General features: G+C 37.2%; 1 protein-coding gene across 3 annotated transcripts; it reads right to left on the bottom strand.

Annotated features, from left to right (window-relative positions):
* Nucleotides 1-137: 137 nt before the first annotated feature.
* On the bottom strand, nt 138-22503 carry LOC107077549 (CD209 antigen-like). 3 transcript variants are annotated; one of them, XR_001478576.2, is made up of 19 exons: nt 22355-22503; nt 21236-21367; nt 20603-20701; nt 20392-20454; nt 18994-19047; nt 18352-18393; nt 18096-18137; nt 17498-17649; nt 16781-16878; nt 15249-15422; nt 11807-11901; nt 9493-9591; nt 8700-8762; nt 8136-8188; nt 5921-5983; nt 5377-5430; nt 4747-4893; nt 2602-2705; nt 138-1288 (listed from the first exon to the last, which is right to left on the bottom strand). XR_001478576.2 is itself a non-coding variant. In XM_015348893.2 (10 exons), exons 1-10 carry the CDS (start codon nt 22455-22457, stop codon nt 15287-15289), a joined length of 921 nt encoding a protein of 306 aa, XP_015204379.2. In that variant the 5' UTR covers nt 22458-22503; the 3' UTR covers nt 15201-15286. The 3 variants fall into 3 exon arrangements, 1 of the variants encoding a protein (XP_015204379.2); XR_011191138.1 differs by lacking the exon at nt 20392-20454; XM_015348893.2 differs by lacking the exons at nt 138-1288; nt 2602-2705; nt 4747-4893; ... (4 more) ...; nt 9493-9591; nt 11807-11901 and having other exon boundaries at nt 15201-15422.
* Nucleotides 22504-23869: the final 1366 nt, after the last annotated feature.

The following is a 23869-nucleotide window of genomic DNA, read 5'->3' as shown; positions in this document are numbered from 1 at the left end:
GTGTTTATAAGCAGTTATTAACATCAGGGCTTTTTGTATTAACTAAAATAGTAAATTAATACTGATTTCGCACTTGAAACTCAAAATAAAATGGCTCTTCCACAGAAAACACTTCAGACAAAACACATGCGGTTAGCATCGATGGATATTTATTTCAACTGTAATACACTCCAGAAAAAAATTGAAGAAAAATACAACTTTGTTCATATTATTTTCATTGGAACGTCTATACGTTTTCTTTAATTTGTAGACAGGTTTTGTCATTATTACTATACACTGTACAAGTACTACGAAATTAGAAACGAAGTACAGTACTGATGAAGCAGTACACATTCATTTTTTAAAATTTGGAATCACGTCTGTGCATCTTGAAATACATGTTAAAACACATGTAAGAAAGTTTTAAAAACCACATTGGACCAGTTACAGAAAAAAAAAAACGAAAGTAATAAATATATTACAAATCACCTACTATAAGTATATGACAAACATAAACACTAGTATCACAAACACCTGTACACACATACTGTAAATATTACTTATACAGGTTCAGAAGTGCTTAACAGTTCCCATCTGTCATAACTGTCAATTAAAACTATATCTGTGCTACAACTACAGGATTAGGCTCAAGACACCTATAAGATCATCTTGAAGTTTAGACCTTTCACAGTTAGACTCAATCATGAGTGAAGATTTAAGCCCAAGCTGAGGGCCAGATAGTCAGATATACAGTTAGGTCACCATTTTGACCTGTGATCCCTGGTTTATAACTGAATGTCCCCCACACTGTCTTGAAAATATTTCTGGTAAGATAAGAATTGTTACAAACTAGAGGAGGGCATATGGCACATTTAGCATGTTTCATCTTTACATGAATCAACTATACAAGGGTGAGAGGCGATCAGGTAGAAAATTGATCTAAGGTTCTCATCCTCCCATTTCTTTAAAAAGAAGTATCACTTTCAAGGCTGAGTAGTTTAAGCAAAGGAGGATAATAAACAGAATTCACAGAATTACTGTACAGAGCAAACCTAAACTGGGGGTGTCCCTGCTGTTGATTCATCAGTAGTTGTATTGCTGAGTTCATACAGTACATTGATTTGGTCATACATTGATTTGGTGCCTATTTAGTAAAAAACAAAAGTGAGGATTTTTATGTTGACTTCTCACAGATCCAGCGCTGCTTTGTGCTACAGCTGTCAGCATACAGATTAGAGGATGTGATCTCCCCACAATATTGACTGCTACCAGTGTTATATACAGTAGTTGTCCATTTTGCCACAAGCTTCTGTAAAAAGAGAAATATTTGAGTTATTGCTTGATGTTTCATGTTATCTGTAAATTTGAAGGCATTTTGTCTCAAGTAACTTCATGGTGTTTATTTAACAGATGTTTAAAATCAATAATAAGAATTATGTTAGTAGTGAGGACCCTATGCAGAAAACCAGGGCTAACTCCAAAAGGCGTAGTCGAAAGAACAATTCAAGATCCGAAAGCCATAGGTAAACTAGCCAGTGCAAAAGTACAAATAACCAGAGGCGGAGATGTCATCCGTGAGGAAGCCGAGAGTCAAAACCAGAACGAGAGCAAAAGTACCAAAGCCAAAACCAGGAGACGTAGAACAAATCAGGGTCAGGAAGCCAAAAACCAAGTAGAAAATATCAATGAGACTGGGAATAGCTCTAGCCAGGAAAACCCTAATACTGAGCACCAGGAAGTGTGTGAGACAGCATTAAATAGGGTGGGGAAAGGGACTAATTGGGAACTGTGCTGGAATGTGAGGTGGAATGCAGATTACTCCAGGGAATCAATAAATGGTCATCCTTACACTTATATACCACTTTTGAATGGGGATTCCCCTCTAACACCAGCAATGTGTAGTCCCCACCTGGATGATGCGATGGCACCAGATATCAGTGGGGAGGGGCTAAGTGATGAAACCAGTTCATAGATGGGGATTATAAGGAGGCCAATATCGGTAAAGGCTAAGGGGAAATTTGACCAGGAAACTGGGGTAACACCCCTACTCTTTTTGAGAAATGCCCTGGGATTTTTAAGAACCATGGAGAGTCAGTTTTACATCTCAACCGGACAGCGCCTTTTTACAGTATAGTGTCTCAATCACTATATTGGAGCATTAGAACCCACAAGGAATGCAGGGCCTATGCACTAGTCCTACTAACACCTCTTCCAGCAGCAAGCTTAGCTTTTCCTGGAGGTCTCCCATCCAAAAACTGGCCAGACTCACGCATGCTTAAGGGTTTTCCAGTGGTGAGTTTCAGGAAGTGATCAAGTTCTCCTTCACACCTTTGCTCCCCTACTGTACTGTATGTGTAAATACTTCCTGGCTGCACACAGCTCTGTGGATCTTTTCTTTAACCCCTCCCTCCACCTCAACTGCATCTGTGCATCTGCCTCCCAGGTGCATTCCTTGAGGGGGGTTGTACAGTACTCATCTTCAGCCAGCACTGTCAACACCTCAGCCAGATGAGTCTATGCCAAAGCATTAAGTTTGGTATCCCTTTAAATTTATCTGCTAATTTAATCTTTATTAGAAGTTGTCTAATGAACTGAAAATTGTTACCATGTAAATGCAGTTACCTGTCCTCTACTAAATTCCCATTAATCCACTTCCACTGCCCTCCATGCTCCACTGTACTCAGTCCAATCCATGTGTCTCCAGAGATATAATTTTTCAAGAATGTCTGGAAAAACAAAATATTAATTCACCAAATAATAACGGCATACTACTTAGGCAGGGAAGGATGGTGAAAACTAAAATGCATAAACTGAAAAATGCACTTTCATTTATTTTCTCTAATGAAGACAGTGCCTTATCTGATGGCTGACAGATAATGTGTAGTATTTCTGATTTTTTTAGAACGTTTAGAAAACCTGTGAATTCAAAATAAATTACACAGACTAAGTATCTGTGTTGGTTTGAATTTGGTCAAATGTATACATTAACATAGGGCTAAAATTTCGTATAATATTGTAATACTACTAGTTTTACAAAGGTAGAATAATGCAGCTCAGAACATTCTAGTACAATTTTGCATGTCAGCTTTTTCTTTCTCTAGTCATCTTAAAGTGAAGACTGATTAATAAGATGAACTGTACCTCTTTACAAATCCCCTCCACAGTTCATTCCCCTCATTAGGGGGAGACACAGCAGTGAGCCTGGGTTGCTTCAAACACAGCACAGTAATTGAGGTTGGACATCTTGCTCTTTGGCATTTGCAGGTGAAAAGCACATTCCGTAGCTGAACATTTATTGTATACTGTTAATATCTCGGGAAAAAATATGAAAACTCCTTATGTTTGCCCACATGCTACATAAGGCTCATGCTCACAGGTGTTCTGCAAATTTTATTTTACAGAAGGGCTCAGGGTTCACAAAGGTGAACAAATCCATCACAATTCATATCTCGATTACATTTAGTCTAAATACTATGCAGTATGTGTTATGTCCAGCTTGTAAGCTTCCAGGAGCGTTTGTCTGATCTGACTGCACAAATCTAATGAAATACAGTTCATGCAGTATGTCCATTCCTGGCATAATTGGCATAGTTTGAAATCAACTATACAGGCATCTCTGGATTTGCAAAAAAACTGAATTACGAAGCATGCCCATTTCTCAGTACATTTTCACAGTAATGAACACTTATAATGCACTTTAGTGCATAGTGTACTCTACAGTATGTCCAACCATATGATATTGTCACCTACTGTTTTTGAGTTTGCCAGTTTTAATTTATATAATTTACTTAATCTGGTTGAATTTATTCTTTATTTTTACATAAATTATTAAAGCTTTATTAAAGAAAATGTTACATGTCTGTTAAGTAAGTGTTGTTTAGTACTTCAAATATCCTAAATACTGTATAATGTAAACATCATTTGACATATGGAAAGAGATCTGTTAAGCTGGGCTTTAAATGTCAGTAATTACCATAAAATGAATACTGTTGTCATGGTAATGCTTCTGTACAGCACAAAACTAATTCTAAAAATTATTGTGTGATTTTACTGGGCTTCATTAAACCAAAGGAAGTTACATATAATCTTACTGGAATTCATTTTTGAGATAGGGATTTTTACTTTACATTTTTATGGAACAAATTATGTTCTTAAATAAGGAGATGCCAGTATTAAGCATTTAAGTTAACATTTTAAGAGAACAATAGTCTTGTGTCAGAGAATGAGAAATACACTGAACTGACAGTTGATGAAATGGTAATGCCTTTTCAGAGCAATTCTAACTTACATCTGAGATTTCTGAAACTGGTACAGTAAGTTGAAAATCTGATATTTTATATCACTAGGCTTATTGTGGGATCTGACCACACCTGGTTTCTGAATTACTATAGTTTAACATTCTCATACACCTCTTATATGTGGAAATACATAAAAAAGTGATGAACACGTTGTCAGAAATAGGCACTGTGCTGTGTGTGAAAATGTTTTGTAATGTTCCAATGCATATGCAAATACTTAATGGCCACTAATCATGGTAATAACAGAGTGTGCCAGGAGCTGTCCCCTCATTCTAAAACATCCAGAAAAATGAAAGAGATACACTTTGTGTGTTTTTCTGGATGATCTTCAGGAAATGGCTTTTTCGTATCAAATTAAAATTAATTTTGAACTTTTGCTGAACTGCACTGTGATTTCTTGCATTATGGAACTGCCTAGGGACCCTCTACCACATCTTTCCCTATACATAGCATAACACATAGCTCTTACCAGTTCTTCTGAAGTCTTGACAACAGCAAGATTAGAGCCCTGCTGACTGCAGTGAGATTTAGCTCCATTCCAGTCTCTTATGTCTTGGGAAAAGTAGTAACATTTCCTGTTGAACATCTTCCAGTCACATGGACAGAACTTCACATGCTATAAGGAATAATAAGAGGCATCAATCACATTTCAGGTTTATGATTAAAGATCTATATTTGGCATAAGCTGCCATCAGGTGTATCATCTCTGTTTTACTTGAAATGAACTGAATTGCTTCATGTAATTAATGCATTACTACAGTACATGTGTCAATCAAGCACCAAACTGAATTCAAGCAAATCAGGGTGCTCAGATTTTAGTCCCTGAAGATCTCAATATTACGTTTAACAAGTCACCTGCTTAATTGATCAAATTTAAATTGTGGAGTTGAACATCCCTGTTTCCTGACAACGATCTGGGAATGTGCTGCTCGGTTTGTGAGCTCTGCACTGCGGCTGGCTATTCACCTGCCGTTGGGTCCGTCTTCAGCTCCAGAGTACTGCACTAACTGTACTGTAACTGCAGCACATTACAATAACACAATACAATATGATTACAAGATTGGACTTTGTATAGTTAACATGATAGTAAATGACTAACCTCCTGTTTGAAGCTTTGACTCTATGTTGTTCAGCCTGGGCAATATCTGAGAATCTGTGAAAAAGACACATTGCACTGAAACTAAAGTCTGCAATTGGCAGATTAATAATCATTTATTACTTACCCATTTTACTCAGCAAAACAAAGTGAAAGAAAATAATTATACCAATTAAAAATCAGATATACAATAATAATCAACCAATTCTGGAGCAGTGCTATGCTGTGTATCTTACAATCTTATATTGTGTGGTTGCGTGAGTTTCCTCCAGGTGTTTTAGTTTCCTCCCACAGTCCAAAAACATATTGGCACTGTAGGTTATTGAATTGTCATCTATAAAAGCTCCATGCACATACTGTAGTGTCCAAGGTCTGGAATTGAACCCAGGCCCTAAGTGCTACAAGCCAGAGATGCTAACCACTGCACACCATGCCCCCCCCCACGCTGGTGCACTGGATAGAAAATTCTGGTCTTGACGCAATTCTGCCCCCTACTAGTTAAGACGCGTAGGTTCCACCTCATTTCACTTCAGTTGTGAATACTGACCTTGCTGTTGGAACTGAGCAACTTCAGATTGTATGTTACTAAATTCCAAAGACATCTCAAAGTCTAAAAACAAACAAAAAACTGTAAAGGTAAGAAGACCAGGAAATGACATGAGTGTGTAATAATGACACAACAGCAACTGATGAAGGTCGTTACAAAATATGTAATAATTCTATTTATAACTTGTGATTCCAGAAGGATTGTGGCTGCCACTGTGGACCTGAACAGGCATTTTCATGTCAGTCACTCCAGCCCCTTTCAACCAGCTCCGGAACTCTTTCACTCTTGTTCCTAAATTCCAAACACTCTCCTCCAAGAGTGCTGATGAACTTGGCTCCCTCATTGGGACAACCAGGACACGTAGCACATGTACTGTACCCAGAGACCACTGGGCCTTGGCTCGTGGACTCTCAGGTCCAGAGCCTCCAAGCCGTCCACAGCACTGTCTCATTGATCTCCACCAAGATCCAGGTTGAGATCCCTCAGCTTGCAGAGCCCTTTCCTCACCCAGGATCCAAGTGCTGCATGCCAGTGATGCTAACCACCGCACCACCATGCTGGCTCTACTGATGCACTGGTTAGAAACTTCTGTTCCTGATGAAAGCCTGCCTCCTACCTGTTAAATCTGGCATGTTCCACCTTATTTCGCTTCAGTTGTGAATGCTGACCTTGTTATTTGAGCTGAGCAATGTCAGATTTTACATTTCTGAATTCTAAACACATATTAGAGTCTGAAAACAAAAAATATACTGCAAAGGTAAGACCAAGAAATGACCACGAGTGAGTAGTAATGACACAACAGTAACTGATGAGGCTGAGTTCCAAATTTTAAAAAGAAATAATTAACTCAACAACTATACCAATATTCTTCTGTTAACTTCTGTTTCTTTCACTGTAGTTAAAAGTAACTGAGTTACACTGAGAGCTGTACAAAGACCATTTAAAAAATGTACTAGGTTGTAAGTGTAATGTTGAAAACCTAAAAAGACAGAAAAAACATAATGCATAGGATAAGATCTGTTATCATGCTTTTAATGTAGTGAGAACATGGAACATGCAAACAGAAATTTCTTAAATAAAAGGTGTTATCTGGAAGTGTAGATAATTACAAAAGGGACTTTGATGCTTTCATGGTTTCTCAAAGACAAAACATGTAAAAAAACAAATGAGAACACTAAGCAAGGACTACAGTATCTACTACAGCAAGAGTCTCTAGAGTTGCAAAGGAACAAGTAAAAGGTTTATTCCATGCTGAAAAAAAGAAGAAAGAAAACGAAACGTTGTGTTTTCTTTCTTCTTTTTTTCCAGCACGGAATAAACCTATTACTTGTTCCTTTGCAGCCTACGCATGCTGATGCAGCTACCCACCTGAACTACTACAGTCTCTAGAGTTGCATGTTGTATTGAACTAAGAACTGCAAAAGTATTTTTGCAAACATGATAAATTGTGACTTGAAAGCCCTAATATGGTATTGTCCCATAATCAGAGATAAGGAGATGCTTTTCCACAGCTTGCACTAAACTACGGCTTTTAATTCTGAGATGTTGTGAAACAGTAGGATGCCTAAGGAGAAATAGAAAAATATACCATGAATAAAACATCTGAAGACTAAAGGTAAATGGAGAGCCAAATAGAATGAGGACCAATAAGCTGAATAAGATGGAATTCAAATTCCAGATTCATTAATTGGAGAAGGATATTTTTAAAAATTAAAAGGATCATGATGCTGATGTACTAGTACTGTATGTATGGAAATGTATGTCTTATTATCATTATTTTGGTGATGATCAATCACATCATTATTATGCATGAAGACTATCTGAGATCAGAAGAAGCACAGACATTACAGCAATTGAGTTTTAAATGCACAGCAGTAACCAGAAACAGACAATGCAGACCATTCAAATATCCCAATCAGTCAAATAGATGGAAATATGAAGGACTATTATTATTTTTGCATCTGATCACTCAAGCTCAATGAAGCTATTGTTGACCTTACTCCCTAACTGCCAGGGAGAGATCAGCAATACTAAAAATAGTAGTACAGCATGTCCATGGCTCTCTTCTAATCTACCATGTAAATTCCACAATCAGAGCCACCCTCACAAAACACTACCCAAGAATACTCTTAATTAAAACAGGGTCCTAAACTATGCACACACAGGAGTCAGGCCTGGCTCTTGTTACACACATAGTTGCAAACCTGGGGTTTACCTTGGCTCCTCAAACCATCCTGTTCCTCTGTGAGCTCTTTGATAACTTGAAAACTAGAAATGCACAAACAGTCTAATTAATTCAGTTCTGAAAAGATTCGATATACAGTACAGTACAAAGTATAAAAATATTTTAACAGTAAACAGAAATTTACTACGATTTACTAAAACAGAGTCCTCATGTTTTCTGTAACTGCCTGTCTTCCTCGTGATGTACTACTCATCCTTTCACTATAGTTAACCACTTCTACAGCTATGGTAGCATATGAAAAAATACAGTGAGTAAATCAACATAGAATTAATGTATGATCAGACTGTACAAGTACAAGCATTTTAATATATAAAGCCTGTGAGGATAAAAGTAGTATGGCATTGTATTCTTCTTTAAGGAAAAGCATTCTACAACACCCTTCTTAATGGTTGCATGCATTTCTTTAACCTTTCTGTAATTTAGTAAACAATGTGAAATACCCAGACTCAGATTAAGGAAGATAGGAGATTTCTGATTATCTGATTCCCTGCGAAAAGCAAAAGCAGATTTTAGTGGAATAATCCAACTGTGTACCGTTCATCTCCCATAAGGAATATATCATTTTCAAGTGCTGAATCTCTGCATTCAGGGCTGAGTCTGAAAATGAGATGAAAGAGACCACAGTTTGGTTTATAATGACACTGTAGGTGATGATTACCTATGTTTACCTCTTCATTCATGGTATTTAAATAAACAATCTTTTTTTTACCAACAGTACAGTACAGCCAATTCTCATATAAGCATGATTGCAATCGAAAGTACCATACTAAACTTACTGAACAATTTTCAATAATAATAATAATAAAAATAATAATAAAAAAAAAAATAATAATAATAATAATAATAATAATAATAATAATAATAATAATAATAATAATAATATATCCAAACATGGAACTAGATTTCATGTCAGCTATTTGAGGGCCTATATGAATATTGATAACTGGAGCTGTTTATTTTAAGCTCACGCATTCTGATGATTGTGTCTTTAGTTTGTGGCTCACTACTGGGACTTGTGTGCTGCACAGATAGAATGAAGACAAAACATACGTGCTCCTCTGATCTTCCCACCCACTGAGCCTTTCAACTTTTTATTGGCTACAAGGACGACTGTGCCTTACAGGAGCATTAACACTAATTGGAGAAATGACAAGTCCTTCGCTGATGTCACTACAAGCCTGCAGTTGCCTGGGAAGTTGTTGTTTAGACAAAAGATGAAAGCCCCCTGGACATCTTATCGCACCACTGACCCCAGGAGTGCTTGGCCAATTGTATGCCACCAACTGGGTTAGACAATGTTTCTGGTTTACTTGTTTCAGATACTTACTTTGCATGAAGACTACTGTGACGAGCACAGTGTAGATGATAGAGGCAGGCACCAATAGAATGTTAAGAACAATGGCTTTGGTCCCGCAAACAACTGAATCTGGAAACCAGAGAATACAGAGATAACTGTGGATCCTAATGGCCAAGAATTGGGATTAGATGTATAATTTCACCCATGTGTGAATGCACTATGTAAGAACAGATTTAGGATCTCAATGTGGGTTTAACCATTCATTTATATAATGGATATAACTGTCTTCTTTGAATCATAATACTGTATGATCGCAGTGCATTCTATTCCTGAGCAAATCTAATTTCTACAGCGATTTAAGTTAACTTCTTTTGCATAATTTGTCTGGTTATTATGGCTGTAATTTGATAATATTTCATTGGTGTGTTATTCATTGTATATTTTTACCAGATGAAGAGTTTATCTTGACATACAGTATACTGTACAATTTAAAAATGAAAAGCATTAGCCAGCAAGTACAACATTTGGGCCTAGTTCATACACATTTTTCAAACAAAATAACACATTTAGTTGCAGTTCAACAACTGGAATTATTTCAGTTACATCGCATAGAGAATGTGAAAGATCATTCTGCTGATTGGCAAACCAATCAATCACAAACCAATGTGGTTACGGCTGTCTCTAGTCTTCGCTTGCTTTCTCACTTTCCTCCATACTCTATGACTTAGAGTAGAGTATTTACTGTAGCACTGTAGCTGTTGATATATTTTATTGTAAAACCTCTGCAGATTTTTACAGATTTATGACAAATTATGTACAGTAATTTTAGTTTATAAAATTACATTAATTATTGTTCATTTTAGAACAGTTTTATCAAGACTGTTTCTTACTACTGTATATTTGCTGAAATTGTAGTAGGAAGGAATAGAACATTTTACAACATCTAAAATCAGCAGACTCAAACTGTCAGTTTATTGCTCCTTTTAATGAGCTGCACTGCTGACTTTTTCAGCACAGTGCTCCATGACTGGAGTAAAGAGAAATTAAACAGAAACCAGTTTCTGGTTACTGAACTGGGGGACCAATGAGAACAGGCAATACAAGTTACAGTACTGACAGTGCTGAGAAAAAAGGGGGACTATTGTTTAATCAACACTTTAGTGTCATGATCGTTACTCCTCCTCTTAAGGGCGCTCCAGCCCTTCCTCGTTCTGTCCCATTCCCCACACCCGTTCCTTATTCCAGCCCCTCTTTAGTTCCACCTTTAAAGCCAGATGCAGGCATTTGCTTGGTGCTTCTCATTGAATCCTGTTTTGTGAGAGCCCAGGGTCCTGCCGTGTCTGGCTCTGTTATGGTTTTAGTTTCCTGATTCCCGGTCCCGCCGGTCCAGCCGGTCCCGACCTGGTTCTGGTTTTTAATTACTTTGGATGGATCCCCTGGTCTTGGACTCTGCCTCCCATTTTGGATTTCCCTTTTGGATTTGTGCTTGGATTGTTTGCCCCGGACTCACTTCCCCTGGACACCTGTTCACCTCGGACACGCCCCCCTGTCTCCTGACCCATTCCTGGTTGATATTTTTCCCTATTGTTTCTTCACCTTCCGGACCGTGTCGTCTGCATAGGGCCCGGAAAGAACTGTTCATGACATTTAGCTTATTCTCAATGACAGAGTAATCTTAATTTCTTCTGACCTTCTAAAAGTAAAATCAAGAAAGAAATGATTTTTTTTTTTTACTGTTAGGGTTTGAGGCTGATTTTGAAAGTTGTTTTAAGATATGCTTTTAGAATGATTAAGAGGCACTGAGTGAATGTAATCTTGAAAAATTCAGTGTGTTAGCAATTTGATGTACAGGTTTGGTTTTAGAGAGCAACAGCCTGGCCATAAGGATGAGGCTATGAACTTCTCTCCCTCTCTTGCTAGGTCATGATCATAGAGCACTGCTTTGTGAAATGAAAAAATCATGTATTCATTTCTTACTGACTTTTCTCAATTAACTTGCAAGGCATTGAGTACGCCTGGTATTATCTGAACTTTAGAACAGTACTGCATTGCTTCCTTAATAGACATTTCTGATTATTTTCACCTTTGCCCTTTAGTTTTGAAATACTTCACCACACTGTTTCTATTACACTTTTCTAAGAATCTGCAAGATGAAATCAAATGTGGAAACATATTGTAACCTTTTAAAAAGGACATGGAAGTGTAAGAATGGTTACATACGAGAGGAGATCATTCAGCCCATCTATTCCATTTGGTACAGTAGTTAGTAGCTAATTAATCCAAACCACCACCTGATGGATGGAGAGTGTGGTGCCTTTCCAGCACAGAAAAGTTGACTTTATACCTTTAGATTTGGAGGGTTTTTCTTCTCTTTTTTTCTGTTTGTGGTCCTGGGTCTCGTCTTCTAGATATTGATTTCTCTCTCCTAATTCTGGGCACCTTTGAAGAGTTTCATATCAAATAATTAAAATACAGCACTTTTCTGAATAGATCACACATGGCAGCTGCACTGTTATGACTCTCATTTAAACATATGGACAATAATCACTTTTCAACATACTGTTCTTCTGGAGACAGAAATATCCACGGCAACTGTATTTATATGCATGTACAGTACATACATTGCAAAGCAAACTTTCAACTAATGCTGGCATAAGGTTTAGCACATTAAAAATCTCTATCTAGTTTTATTGTAGCCTTGTTATATTAACATATTTCTCAGTAAAAATGTCTTCAAAAAACTTTGAACTAAAAATGATATTTTAGTCTGAGACACTTTCTGATGGCAAATTGGTCAGTTCAATTCAGTCTTTTCATGACATAAGACAATTGTTTTTTCAAAAGCAGTTTTTGTACCTGATTTTTTCCTTTCTTTCAGAGTTGCTTGGAAGATTTCAAAGTTTTCGTACTCTTCACAATCTAACATCGTGCGCAAATTGAGCAGACTCCGACACCATGAACAAACTGTGGTCATCCACTGTCTGCATACTGTCTGCACACAGTTTTTCTCTACTGCCATCCTTGGTAATGAGGGTGAAAGTGTTGCTTTTTCTGTGATAAAGGGGAACTTGCAGTAACCTTGTGGCAAATACCAGTTGAGATCTCATACAAATTAAAGAGAGAATATTGCTGTTTCTCCTTTCCCATTTGTCACAAGTGTACAATATAATATTCTTTTTAAAAAATATGACTTATTTTCTGTTACCCACCAGATTCAGAGTGGACAATTGTTAATCTTAGTGATACAACCCCTCTGTACTCCATGGGCTGGCATGGGGCAATGAGGCAGCCTAGGTTCAAACTTGCAATATTTAGGCAACAGGGCTCAGCCTTTGCAAATGGAACCACATAAGGAGCAATCAAATCACTTATCTTTTGAGGTTATAGTAGGTATTACTTTTGAGGTATTATTTTATTTGAGCAGATTTGAAGCCACACAAAGTGTATCCATTTAAAGTGATAAAATCTTGTTTTAATAATCATACTGTATACTGTACTTTTCTATATACAGTTTTTAACAGACTAGGCTATGGAAACACTGTACTGTCAAATGACCTGCAGCTAGAAGCTATCAAGAGTCCCTAGGACCTTTAAATTGGATCAGTGGGTGGTAATTAGTTAATTAATAAGGCTGGTTTGTGTACACATTCTCATGTGTTATTTTTGTCATATGTAGGGTTTCACTCTGTACGCTAGTGGATAGATTTTGGTAGCTGTCTGGTAGGCTGTTCTAGAGTCCTTTAGCTGAAAGACCTGTTGTCCTGCCTAATTTATACAGTATGATTAATCCAGTTTGTATATAAAACAAAATACTGTAGAAGGTATGGAGACAGGAATTACGGAAACTCTCATTTGTCCTTTTTATTGATTGCATATGGACTTATATTTATAGATTCATATTTTGCCAAAAGTATTTTAGCTATCTAATGGAAACACAATCCTAATTATTAATAACCCTCTTACTCAAGTGTGACACTCAACAAGTGTGAAACTGTGAGGAGCAGAATGTCCTGAAAAACTCCTGAATATCCAGGTGAAAAGAGCACTGGTCAGGGAGTCCACCAGGAGGCCTGTGGCAACTCTAAAGGAATAAAATCTTTAGAAATATTCCATGGCTGAGATGGGGGAAACTGACAATTGCCGGGCTGCTTTGCAAACCTGGGCTTAATGGGAGAGTAACAAAAAACTCACATCAAATCTCAACTACATTTTACCAGCAGGCATGTGGGAAACTCTGAAACCAAGTGGAAGAAGATTCTATGGTCTCATGGCATCATAATTGACCTTTTTGGCCTCAGTGTAAGCATTGTGTTTGGCACAAGCATAAGAATGAACATCAACCTGAGAAGCATGGTGGTAACAGTATCATGTTATGAGGATGTTTTGCTGCATTAGGGCCTTGGAAGATTTGTGAAGACAGAAGGAAAAATGGAAGCAGCAAAGTACAGAGAAATCCTGGAGGAAACCTGCTGCAGTCTGCAGGAGACATGGGACTAGGCAAAAGATTAATCTTCCAGGAGGATAGGACCAAAGCTAGAATGGAGTGGTTTAGAAAGAAAAAAAGTCAATGTTCTGCAGTGGCCGAGTCAAAACCCAGACCTCAATGCAATTAAGAATTTGTGGCTGGCATGAGTTGAAATTGCTGTTCACAAACTTCAGGGAGCTTAAGCAATTTTGCAAAGAAATTACAGTGTCAGAAAGTGCAAAGCATGGCTGTAATTACTGCCAAACACATCTCTAGCAAATATTGACTCCAAAGGGGTGAATACCTATGCAATCAGTTATTTTCTGTTTTATATTTATAGTTAAATTAGGAGGATCTATAGGGTTTTATTTTCACTTAGACATTACAAAGTGTTTTGCGTCAATCAATGGTGAAATCTTGCTGTTTAATACAATATGATTCCATATTGTAATATTGTACATCAAGATATAGAAAGTCCAAGGGGGGTGAATACTTTTGATAGCCACTGTAAATGAAGAAGATACACATGCTAGAAAATGGATGTTGATTGGTATTTTTTAGTGAACCAAGATAGTTCCTCATTATAGCTTCGCACTAATAAAAGAAACGTATGGGGTCCGATATCATTTCAGCCAGCTTGTGCAGTGAACCTCAACGCATCCCCAGCCAGTAACTGTCATCTCTTAGACCACCTTCTGAATGAGGCCAGGGTGTCACCAGGTGAAGATATCCAAAACGTGTGAAAGTTTCTGCAAGTTTAGTCTGTTGTTTTGAAAACGTTTTTTTTTTTTAGCTTGTGCAAAGTATTTAACTAGTAAGTCCATACCTTTGACCGGATCATATTCAATCAAGTGTTTGTAAATCAATTTCCACTTTCAGACTGTTGGTGTTAAAGCTTCATCAATTTACTGTACATATTTAATTGCAGATGTGTTATTGTACAGTATAACTTCTCAGTTGCCAGTATATATTCTGTGATCCATCTGTGAACCATAACTGTAACTCCAGTTAATGTTTCACAGTGTGAAATACAGAAAACCACTAATGTGTATCTTTACTGTCACACTCTAGCGGTACTCTATATATGGAATGAGGTTTCCATCTGCCTTCCTGACAGGGAGACTTTCACGTCAAGTACTAAAAACTAGTCACAACATACAGTGAAGCTGCAACTTTGCTAATATGTTTAGCAAAGTAACATAATCATTTTTAACAAATGAGGGGTTTGCATGTTAATAGATGCGCAATCCAGAGTTTTCTGTCATCAGAAGAGTTATATAATAAGACACCGTGCTTTTAATTCAAATTATTAACACAATACCTAGTGACATTGCTGAATTTTGAGTTGGTTTCCTGAAATTAAACACAAAGCTGAGATCCCAAGGCTGCCTTCTCACAGATCCATCTGTAGGCACTGGCGCAGTTGCTTTTACTGAGTTTATTTGTCATCTTTCCACATCCAGGATTGGAAGATGGCCGTCCAGAATCCCAAAAGCTAAATGGAAAAATAAGAGTGCATACAATATAATTCATTATATGATTTAAAAAAAAACATTTTTTTTCCTTTGACATATTTCAGGAGATATAGATAAGGTCCACAAAAAAATCTTTGTAAGCCTTATCTATATTTACTGAAATCTGTTAATAGGGACATTCATGACTTGTGCTACTGTATGTGCTAACTTGTCTCACTTTTTAATATCTCCATATGTCTACTACAGGGGTCTCAAACTCCTTCCTGAGGGGTGTTGTGTATTTTGGTTTTGGTCTGGTTTTTGTTCCACACTTAGCAGCTAAATAAACAATTAACCTAATTATTAGACACAAAGTTTTTTCTCAAGGTAATTTACAGTTAATTACACAAGAGTTTCACCAGTCAAGATAGAATACAATAGCTGTGGGGAAAGAATGGCCCTAGAAAAGCATTTTAACTGCAGCATCATTACTGCCTGCAATCATTAATGACTAATTAAGGACACACCTTAAAAGGGGAGATGAACGGGTGTGCAACAGGCTGTTTTTTGGATCAGGTTTTATGTGTTTTGAGGTCTGGAAACTTTTGATTAGTGGCTGCAAAAGTGTATCCCAAGAAAGTTTTAATTTATAAAACCATCCAATGCGGGCTTCCTGCGAGGCAGCAAAACACATTCTTCTAAAATACAGATGGAATAAAAAAAAGATTCCAAGTCCACATAAATAAAAAGCAATGTTAATATGACTGGTTGGACTAAGAACACCGCTCTTGCTCCAGTGGGTGAGGATGATGATTAAGTAAAGGAGGACAATATTTGTATTGTAACTCTCGGAATAATCCATTAAAGTTAGCATGTGCACAGGAATCAGATATGCTGCAATGACACGTTGAACCTGTCACTATTTATGGTGATGCCCCTCAGGCTCCACCTAACTTAGTTCGTTGGTACTGTATCTGTTTCCATAGCTTGGTAAGGAACACGGTTTGCTGGATTTTACAATATTAATTGACTGTCCCCTTGGTTGAGCTGTCCAGGCAATCCATCTTTCCTACTGCAGGCAGGGCAGCTAGACATCAGACCACTCTTGTCAGGGTCCCCAGTAAAGAGGTAATCAGCTGCTTTCTTCTGGAATAACTCACTGATAGTAGTCTATCAAATCTACCCTGTTTGTCTGTGGAGGAAATTTAACTACAGTACCTGAGGATTCCCTTACAAGCACAGGAGTAGAGCAAACATAATACAGACAGGTCTGACAGGTCAGGACCTAGGACGCTGCAGAGCTGGCCATCAACACCCATCATCAATTTTTTCAGTCTATATTTAAAAATTGAATCTGATTTATTTTCCCTTTTTGAGTGTAAACCCATTCAGTCTTTACCTCCTCTCCACAGAGCTGCCATCCAGCCATGTCCAGGTCCTTTGTTGATAGATCAGCCCCAGCCAGTGATCTGATGAGATCTGACTTCCTAAAAACTTCTGATGAGCAAAAGACATCAAAAGCATCACGATCAAGATACAGTATCGTGTGCAACAATGAAGGAGACAATCAGGAGCATCACATTCAAAACTACATGTCCTGCAATGAATGACCTGCACAAGGCTGGAGGTGCAAACCCAGTGATAGCTAAACACAGAAAAGAGGATTTTTTAAAAAATAAAACACTTCATAAAATTATTTTGGGAAATATACTGGAAAACCTTTGCCACTTGAGAACAATAGGTACAAATGGGTTTGGGTTACAACTACTGCCTTTTAGACATGTGGGAAACTGAGGTAAACAGAATGTTAATATTCCTTCTGAACTGTTCACAATAGTTTGGCTGGAATAAGCAATTATTCTATTGTTTCCAATTCCTTACACCAAGCCTCATAACTTCACTGATGATACTTTATGTCTCTGTGAGAAATGGTGACTGATTATTGCCAGGTCATCAAAAGTCTTGACAATGGCAGGATGAGAGCTCAGCTGCCTGCAGTTCTCTTTAGCTCCATTCCAGTCCCTTATGACTTGGAAAAGTAGTTCTATTTCCTAATGGAACTATCATAAGTATCCTTCTAACTTTTTTTTCTCAGTGAGGAACACATAGCTCTCACCAGTTCTTCTGAAGTCTTGACAACAGCAAGATTAGAGCCCTGCTGACTGCAGTGAGATTTAGCTCCATTCCAGTCTCTTGTGTCTTGGGAAAAGTAGTAACATTTCCCGTTGAACATCTTCCAATCACATGGACAAGACTTCAAAGCATATACTGTAATATATAACAGGAAACATCAATCAATAACACCTTTACTTGTCTTTAGGCTGTTGATCTCAGAGGTTTGACTGGATACAGAGTGAAAACTGCCAGAATAAATCAACCCCTGTCTTTCGATCAGATATTACTGTATATACTGTATCAATTTTGTCACAGCAGTCTATCGAGCTGGAACCAGAGACAAGATCTTAAATTGACAATAATATCTAATGTACCAATTGGTATGATAAGTAAGTGTTTAATTATCTTATAGAAGGTGCCATTTAATGAGTAAGTATTGTTTATGACAGGGAGACAGATAACTTTTTTTTTTTTTGCTATGGGTTTGAATAAACACAGACAATTTCAGATCTTACTGTACTTTGTGCAACTCTGTACACCATAACCACTGAGTACTGGAATTGATTCCCAAGCAACAGGTATAGTAGTTAAAAACTTACCATGCAATTTAAGCTGGGTTATTTCTGCAAAGATGCTAGCATCTAAGAGAAAAATAATAATATTGTGAATACAATGTGTGAATACAGCAAGTGATTGAACAAATGTGTAGAAATGCCACACAACAGAATTGCTCTAAGACCCCAATAAATGTACATACAGTATAATAATATACAGTATATGAACTAAGTGTTGAAAAACATACAATCATCTGGATTTGACTTGTTTACTGCATATATTTCACCTCTGTGTACTAACCTTGCATTCTGAGCTGGGCAATTTGTGAAGAAATGTTAGCATCTAAGGAAAAATACCAACGAGATTGTAAACAAAAATAACAAATGACTGTACAAATGTAATTCAAATGAAAAACAAATAAATATGAGAATAATGTAATAATGTAATGCAATCTGATTATTCCACTAGTCACTAGTCACTCAAAGGTTAACAGGGATATACATTTACAGTAAATATAGGTCTTGCTACATTTGTAGTATGTCTTGTGTATGTAGTATAGTAATAAAACAGACAAATAAGGACTAAGATATTCTAGAACACTACTGTATGTCTTAAAAGAGGAAGTACTATGAAATACAGTATACACTGCGGTAACACTTCAAACTACCATGGTGCATTGTAAAAACAATTCTGTGCCTCAATCACTCTTTTGGAAAATATCATACAAAGTCTGTGTACACATATGCAACAATACACATTTTCTGTGATTCTCATTTGTACAAAAAAACAGTGGTGTAAATACATCTTGACCATTGCTGTGTTTGAAATGTAAAATGTGAAAAATATTCTTGATACCCAAGACAGGCCTCTCCACAAAGATACACCAGTATCTCCAGTACACAGAATCATGTACACAGGCAAAGAGTATGAAACAAAGTTTACCTTGGGTACTCAAACTGTCCTGTTCCTCTGTGAGCTTCCTCATGGCTTCTGTAACTTAAGTGTAAAGTGAATAAATAAGAATTAGTGCTCACAAAACCGCATGTCAACATACAGAAAAAAATAACATTGAAAATGACATGGTCCTATATGTAATTTGGGTTTTTAGTTTTTGTAAGGGTATAAAGGATTTTGCAAAGCAAAGCAACTTTCTGAATGTGTCACTATAGAGTTATGAGTTTTGCTAAAAAGGGGGAATTTTCTGCACTTTTCTGTCTGAGTAACACAATTTTGCTTTTACTGTGCAGTACTTGGTGGCTGCCTAAGAATCTGTTGGACTGAATTGCTGCAGTGCTCTTGTTCAGAGCACATACGATGAACATGACCTCAAATCCACTTTTTTGTGTCAGCCATTGGTTTTCTATTTTGACAAGTGTTACATGGATTTATATATCTGTGATTTAGATTATACTCTATGCAAATAAAAAGACAAAGTAGTCTTGCTATGCAAAGGCTGTCTGAACATGAATCTTGTTCACAGTTTGTAAGATGAGTGTTTTTTATTGTTTATTGTCTTAGTTTTTTTAAACACCGTCTGAAATCTTCATTATAGTTTTCCTTATTTCTGTTGCCTGACTGTCCACTTAGTGTCTGACTCAAAACCCATTTATCAAGGCTATGGTTCACGCAGAGAGCTCGCTTTGAAACAACAAATGCTCCTTCCCACTTCATCACTCCACACACAGGTTTGTCATACTCATTTGCTGGTATACAGCATAACCATTAACCACATCCAACCAACGGGAAGATATTTATCCATTTTTGTTTATTTATTCAATATTGAATGGATATTTTACGGATACGCAAATCCAGGTATTTAAATCACTTCCTTCTTACCAGGTTCCACCTGCTTTCCTTATTCTGTCCAATTGATAGTGGCTATACGCTGTCCTCTGTCCATTGATTGTCACTGGCCAAGCACACTAGCCTAAAGGCTGCTCAGAAATAGGGGTATTTTGAAGGATGGATCCTAAAGGAAAAGTCCTGCAATGTAACCTATCATGTAATAAATATTTATTTCCAATGATAGGCTGTATTACAAAACCACGTTGTCTGTACACTGTTGACTAGCATTCATAAATATCTGAGATATAAAGAAGCACTGTGAAACCTTCTGTGGTCCATTTCTGAAAACACAAATCTGCTATCTGCTATCTGATTGCAGATTTCTTTGAAATAAAACTTTGTCCAGACACCAAGAAATGAATTATTCTGTCTCACTCAGGAGACCTATGGGACAGAACAGAAGCTATTTTAGTTTATCTGCTGTACTGTACAGTATATTTGACTCTCAGTGATATGGGAAACCTGGTTTTAATTAAGTAACTGTTTGTTTAGTACTGTTTTCTGTCCACATGGAATGTGTCCTTCTCAGGTTTTTAATCTCCTCTTTCAGGGCTGCGTCTGCAATATAGACAGCAAATTGACAAAGTTTTAAAAAAGCATGGCTCTCCATACCAGCATTGTCAATGTTGTCACTTTGGTTGTTATATTTTTAATTGGAAATTAATAGCAAGTGTTAGTACAGATTTGAATGATGTGCCGTACTTACTGCTGATGAAGACTGCCATGAGGAGAGACATGAAGAAGACGAAGACAGTTGCCAGCACAAGGCAAAGAACAGTGTATTTGGTCTCACAGCCAGCAGAACCTAGACCCAAGAAACGCAAGAGACATGATCTTTTAATTAGTGATTCCACACAATTTGGCTTCACCTCATGCTTGTCAACCGCAGATTTCAAATTCCATCCTTGATTGTGGTTTCCCATTGGGTAGAGCCTTATTGTTACGCCCTCTATATCTAGAGGGCGCTCCTGCTCTGTCCTGTTCCTAGTTTCCCTGTGCTTTACTTGTTCTTCTGGTGTGTCTTGTTGTCTGGGGCTATTTATTTCCAGGTCTCCCTATCCTCCTCGCTCGGCATTAGGATCGTTGTCAAACGTTGTCAAGAGGTTCGCTTCACCTGAGGCTACCTGAGGGCTTATGTCTTGTCCCCGACTCCACCCGATACCTTGAGCCTGGACTGAACCCCCGTGTTTGTTCCATTCCTACCACTACACATAGGGTCCTCCCGTCTGGCTGGACTCTCTCCATGGCTAATCCCCTGCTTCCATGACACCTTATTCCCAAAATCCCAGAACTGAGCAATTACGAAACTACAGTGTCAGTTTATACACATCTACTGTACCTGTAGATCTGGAGGATTTCAGCTCTAGGCTACCCCTCTGTGGTTGTTTTTGGTTCTGTTGTTCTGTATGACAGGTGTCTTCCCATTCAAAGCATTCATAATCAATATTGCTGTCAGCATCCTGACATTCACCTACAAATAATTTTAGAAATATAAGTGCTTAAGGATTATTTATTTATGAGAAACATTTCAACTTGTCTAGCATAAATTTTAGCATAGAATAGCATACATTAAATTCACAGGCAGTTGCAAATAAATTTCAAGTTAAATAATGCCTTATTACCTTCCATGAATGTGTAGCAGAAACTAACCTTATTTTCAATGTGAAATGGTTTCCTTGGCACATTTACTTTCACTATGCTTGTTCATTATATTGGGAAGTGGACTAAGCCATGTGAATATGTTTAGACTTAAAGGGCATTTCATGTTAAATCCATATGAGATTACATTGTGCAGAGATGCAAGTACAGTTCAATGAGGGTTTGAAATGGGTTTAATTTGTGATGAAAAAGGTCATTTCCGGACAGCACAGAAGAAGACACACACAAGCTGCATCTCCCATTGTGCTCTGAATTCAAGCAGTTATACGGGGAGATTTATAGCCAGAATGCATTTCTGGTCACCCGCTTTTTTTCCCATGTTTACCATGTTTATGAATTTGGTAGTTAGTAGCTAATTGGTACAAAGATCTTTGTTCAGATATCTCTTGAAAGAAGCCAAGAAATCAGTTTTAACAACTTGGCTGGATAACTTGTTTCATACGTCCCCATCCATGTGTGTGAAGAAGAGCCTCCTGCTTTCTAAGGGTTGACTTTGTCTGTGCCTTTGAGAATTTTTGAAATTTGAAATGTTGTGCTTATTTATAACAGGCGTAAGCTTCTAAATTACCACTGTTGCTCCAGATTTACAAAATTAGTTTAAACATTTCACACTTCTAAGTAAAAATTCCATAGAATTGAACCTTTAGAGCATTTAAACTTTTCTGTTAGAAAAACACACAATAAGCACTAGTATTACCAAGTTGTTTAAGTCTATGAATTATGACTTTTCTTTCTGCAAAAGACAATTGCCTTCAAGTAAGCACCCTACATCATCAAGAGTTCATTTTAAAAGTTTTACCTGATGGTGTTTGATCTTCTTTCTCTCCATGCTGCTTCTTTTCAGCATCTTTTGGGAATTCAACATTCTCATAAATGTTGCAATCTTCCATATTGCACGTCATGACCAGATTTCAGCACAGTGAGATGAACTGCTGTCATACAGTCACAGTACAGTCTCAAGTGTGACTGGTTTGCTTTACCTTGAAAGTTTGGAAGAGGAACAATCTCTTCAACTCTATGACATAATGTTGGTATTGCAGTATAATTGGTTTTATAATGCAGAACTGAAAAAGATCTTGTGACAAAAGGAGTCATTTGAAAATTTCATTAACTTATATCAAGTCTTGATTCTTTGCAATGTGTGTTTCTTTTCAATGTTTTTCATTTCACAAATTAAAGTTCATGAAGTAAAAGTAACGGTTTTGTATATATGTAGATAGGAATCCAACAATTACTTTCTTTATACAAGCCATTGACAGGCAGCACGATGGTGCAGTGGACAGCATTGCTGCCTCACAGAACTGGGGTCCTGAGTTCAATTCCAGACCATGTGTTTGAATGAGTTTAGACCAGGCAATTCCAGACCTAGGTGCTGACTGTGTAGAATTTGTGGGTTTACTCTAGGTGTTCTGGTTTCCTCCTGCAGTCCAAAACATACTGGTAGGTTAATTTGTGTGTGTGTGCCCTGCAGTGGGCTGGTATTCCTTACAAGGTATATTCTGCCTTGTGCCAATGAAATCTCCAACTATACTGTGACCCTGTATTGGAAGAAATTGTTAATAATGTAGAGATGGATAGAAGCCTTTGACAATGTCTGGAATCATCAGTTAGCTCAGAATCTTCATTTTTGTACCAGCTCATGGAGCTTGGAGACAATACTACTTTCTTTGCCCGTACTGTATATCATTTTTCACAATCTGAGACTGGTGTCTCCTGGTGACCACAGGAGAGTAAGAGCTAAAGGAGATATGGCTTTCTTCTTGCCAATTCACACTAAAAGACGAGGCCACCACTGCCATTACAGTATATGACAATTCAAGGATTTCCCTAGCGCATGGATGTGGGTTCAGTAATGCTCAGTTACCTTAATTTATCAGCATTATATATTCAAATTCTAACAACACAGTAACACAGAAATAAAAAAGTATAGCTTGATTTTAGAATTTAATTTAAACTTTATTTTCCATTAGTGATTACAGTGAAAATGGTATGTAGAATCATTCATCTAAGTGATTACATTTGTAAGTGCTTCATACTGTATATTGACACTGAAATTTGATTTATCAAATACAATTTACTTGCTTGTACTGTAACTTTCAATAAAATCTATGAATGTCATAATGCATTTCCTTCCTTGCACATTATTTTATCTTGTACATAAGACATTTGCTTAAAGAAACCATTAATAGCAAACTGGCCTTTTCAGTCAAAATATAAAAAAGAAAACAATGTGAAGGTGATTTATGCCAACAAAATAAAACATGCAAGAATATTATTCAAAGATTACGCTTTCCTAACAGACTAATGTCAAATC

This window comes from Lepisosteus oculatus, chromosome 11, assembly GCF_040954835.1.
Source record: "Lepisosteus oculatus isolate fLepOcu1 chromosome 11, fLepOcu1.hap2, whole genome shotgun sequence".
In the NCBI taxonomy this organism is placed as follows: domain Eukaryota; kingdom Metazoa; phylum Chordata; class Actinopteri; order Semionotiformes; family Lepisosteidae; genus Lepisosteus; species Lepisosteus oculatus.
This window is presented reverse-complemented; position numbering and strand designations above follow the sequence as displayed.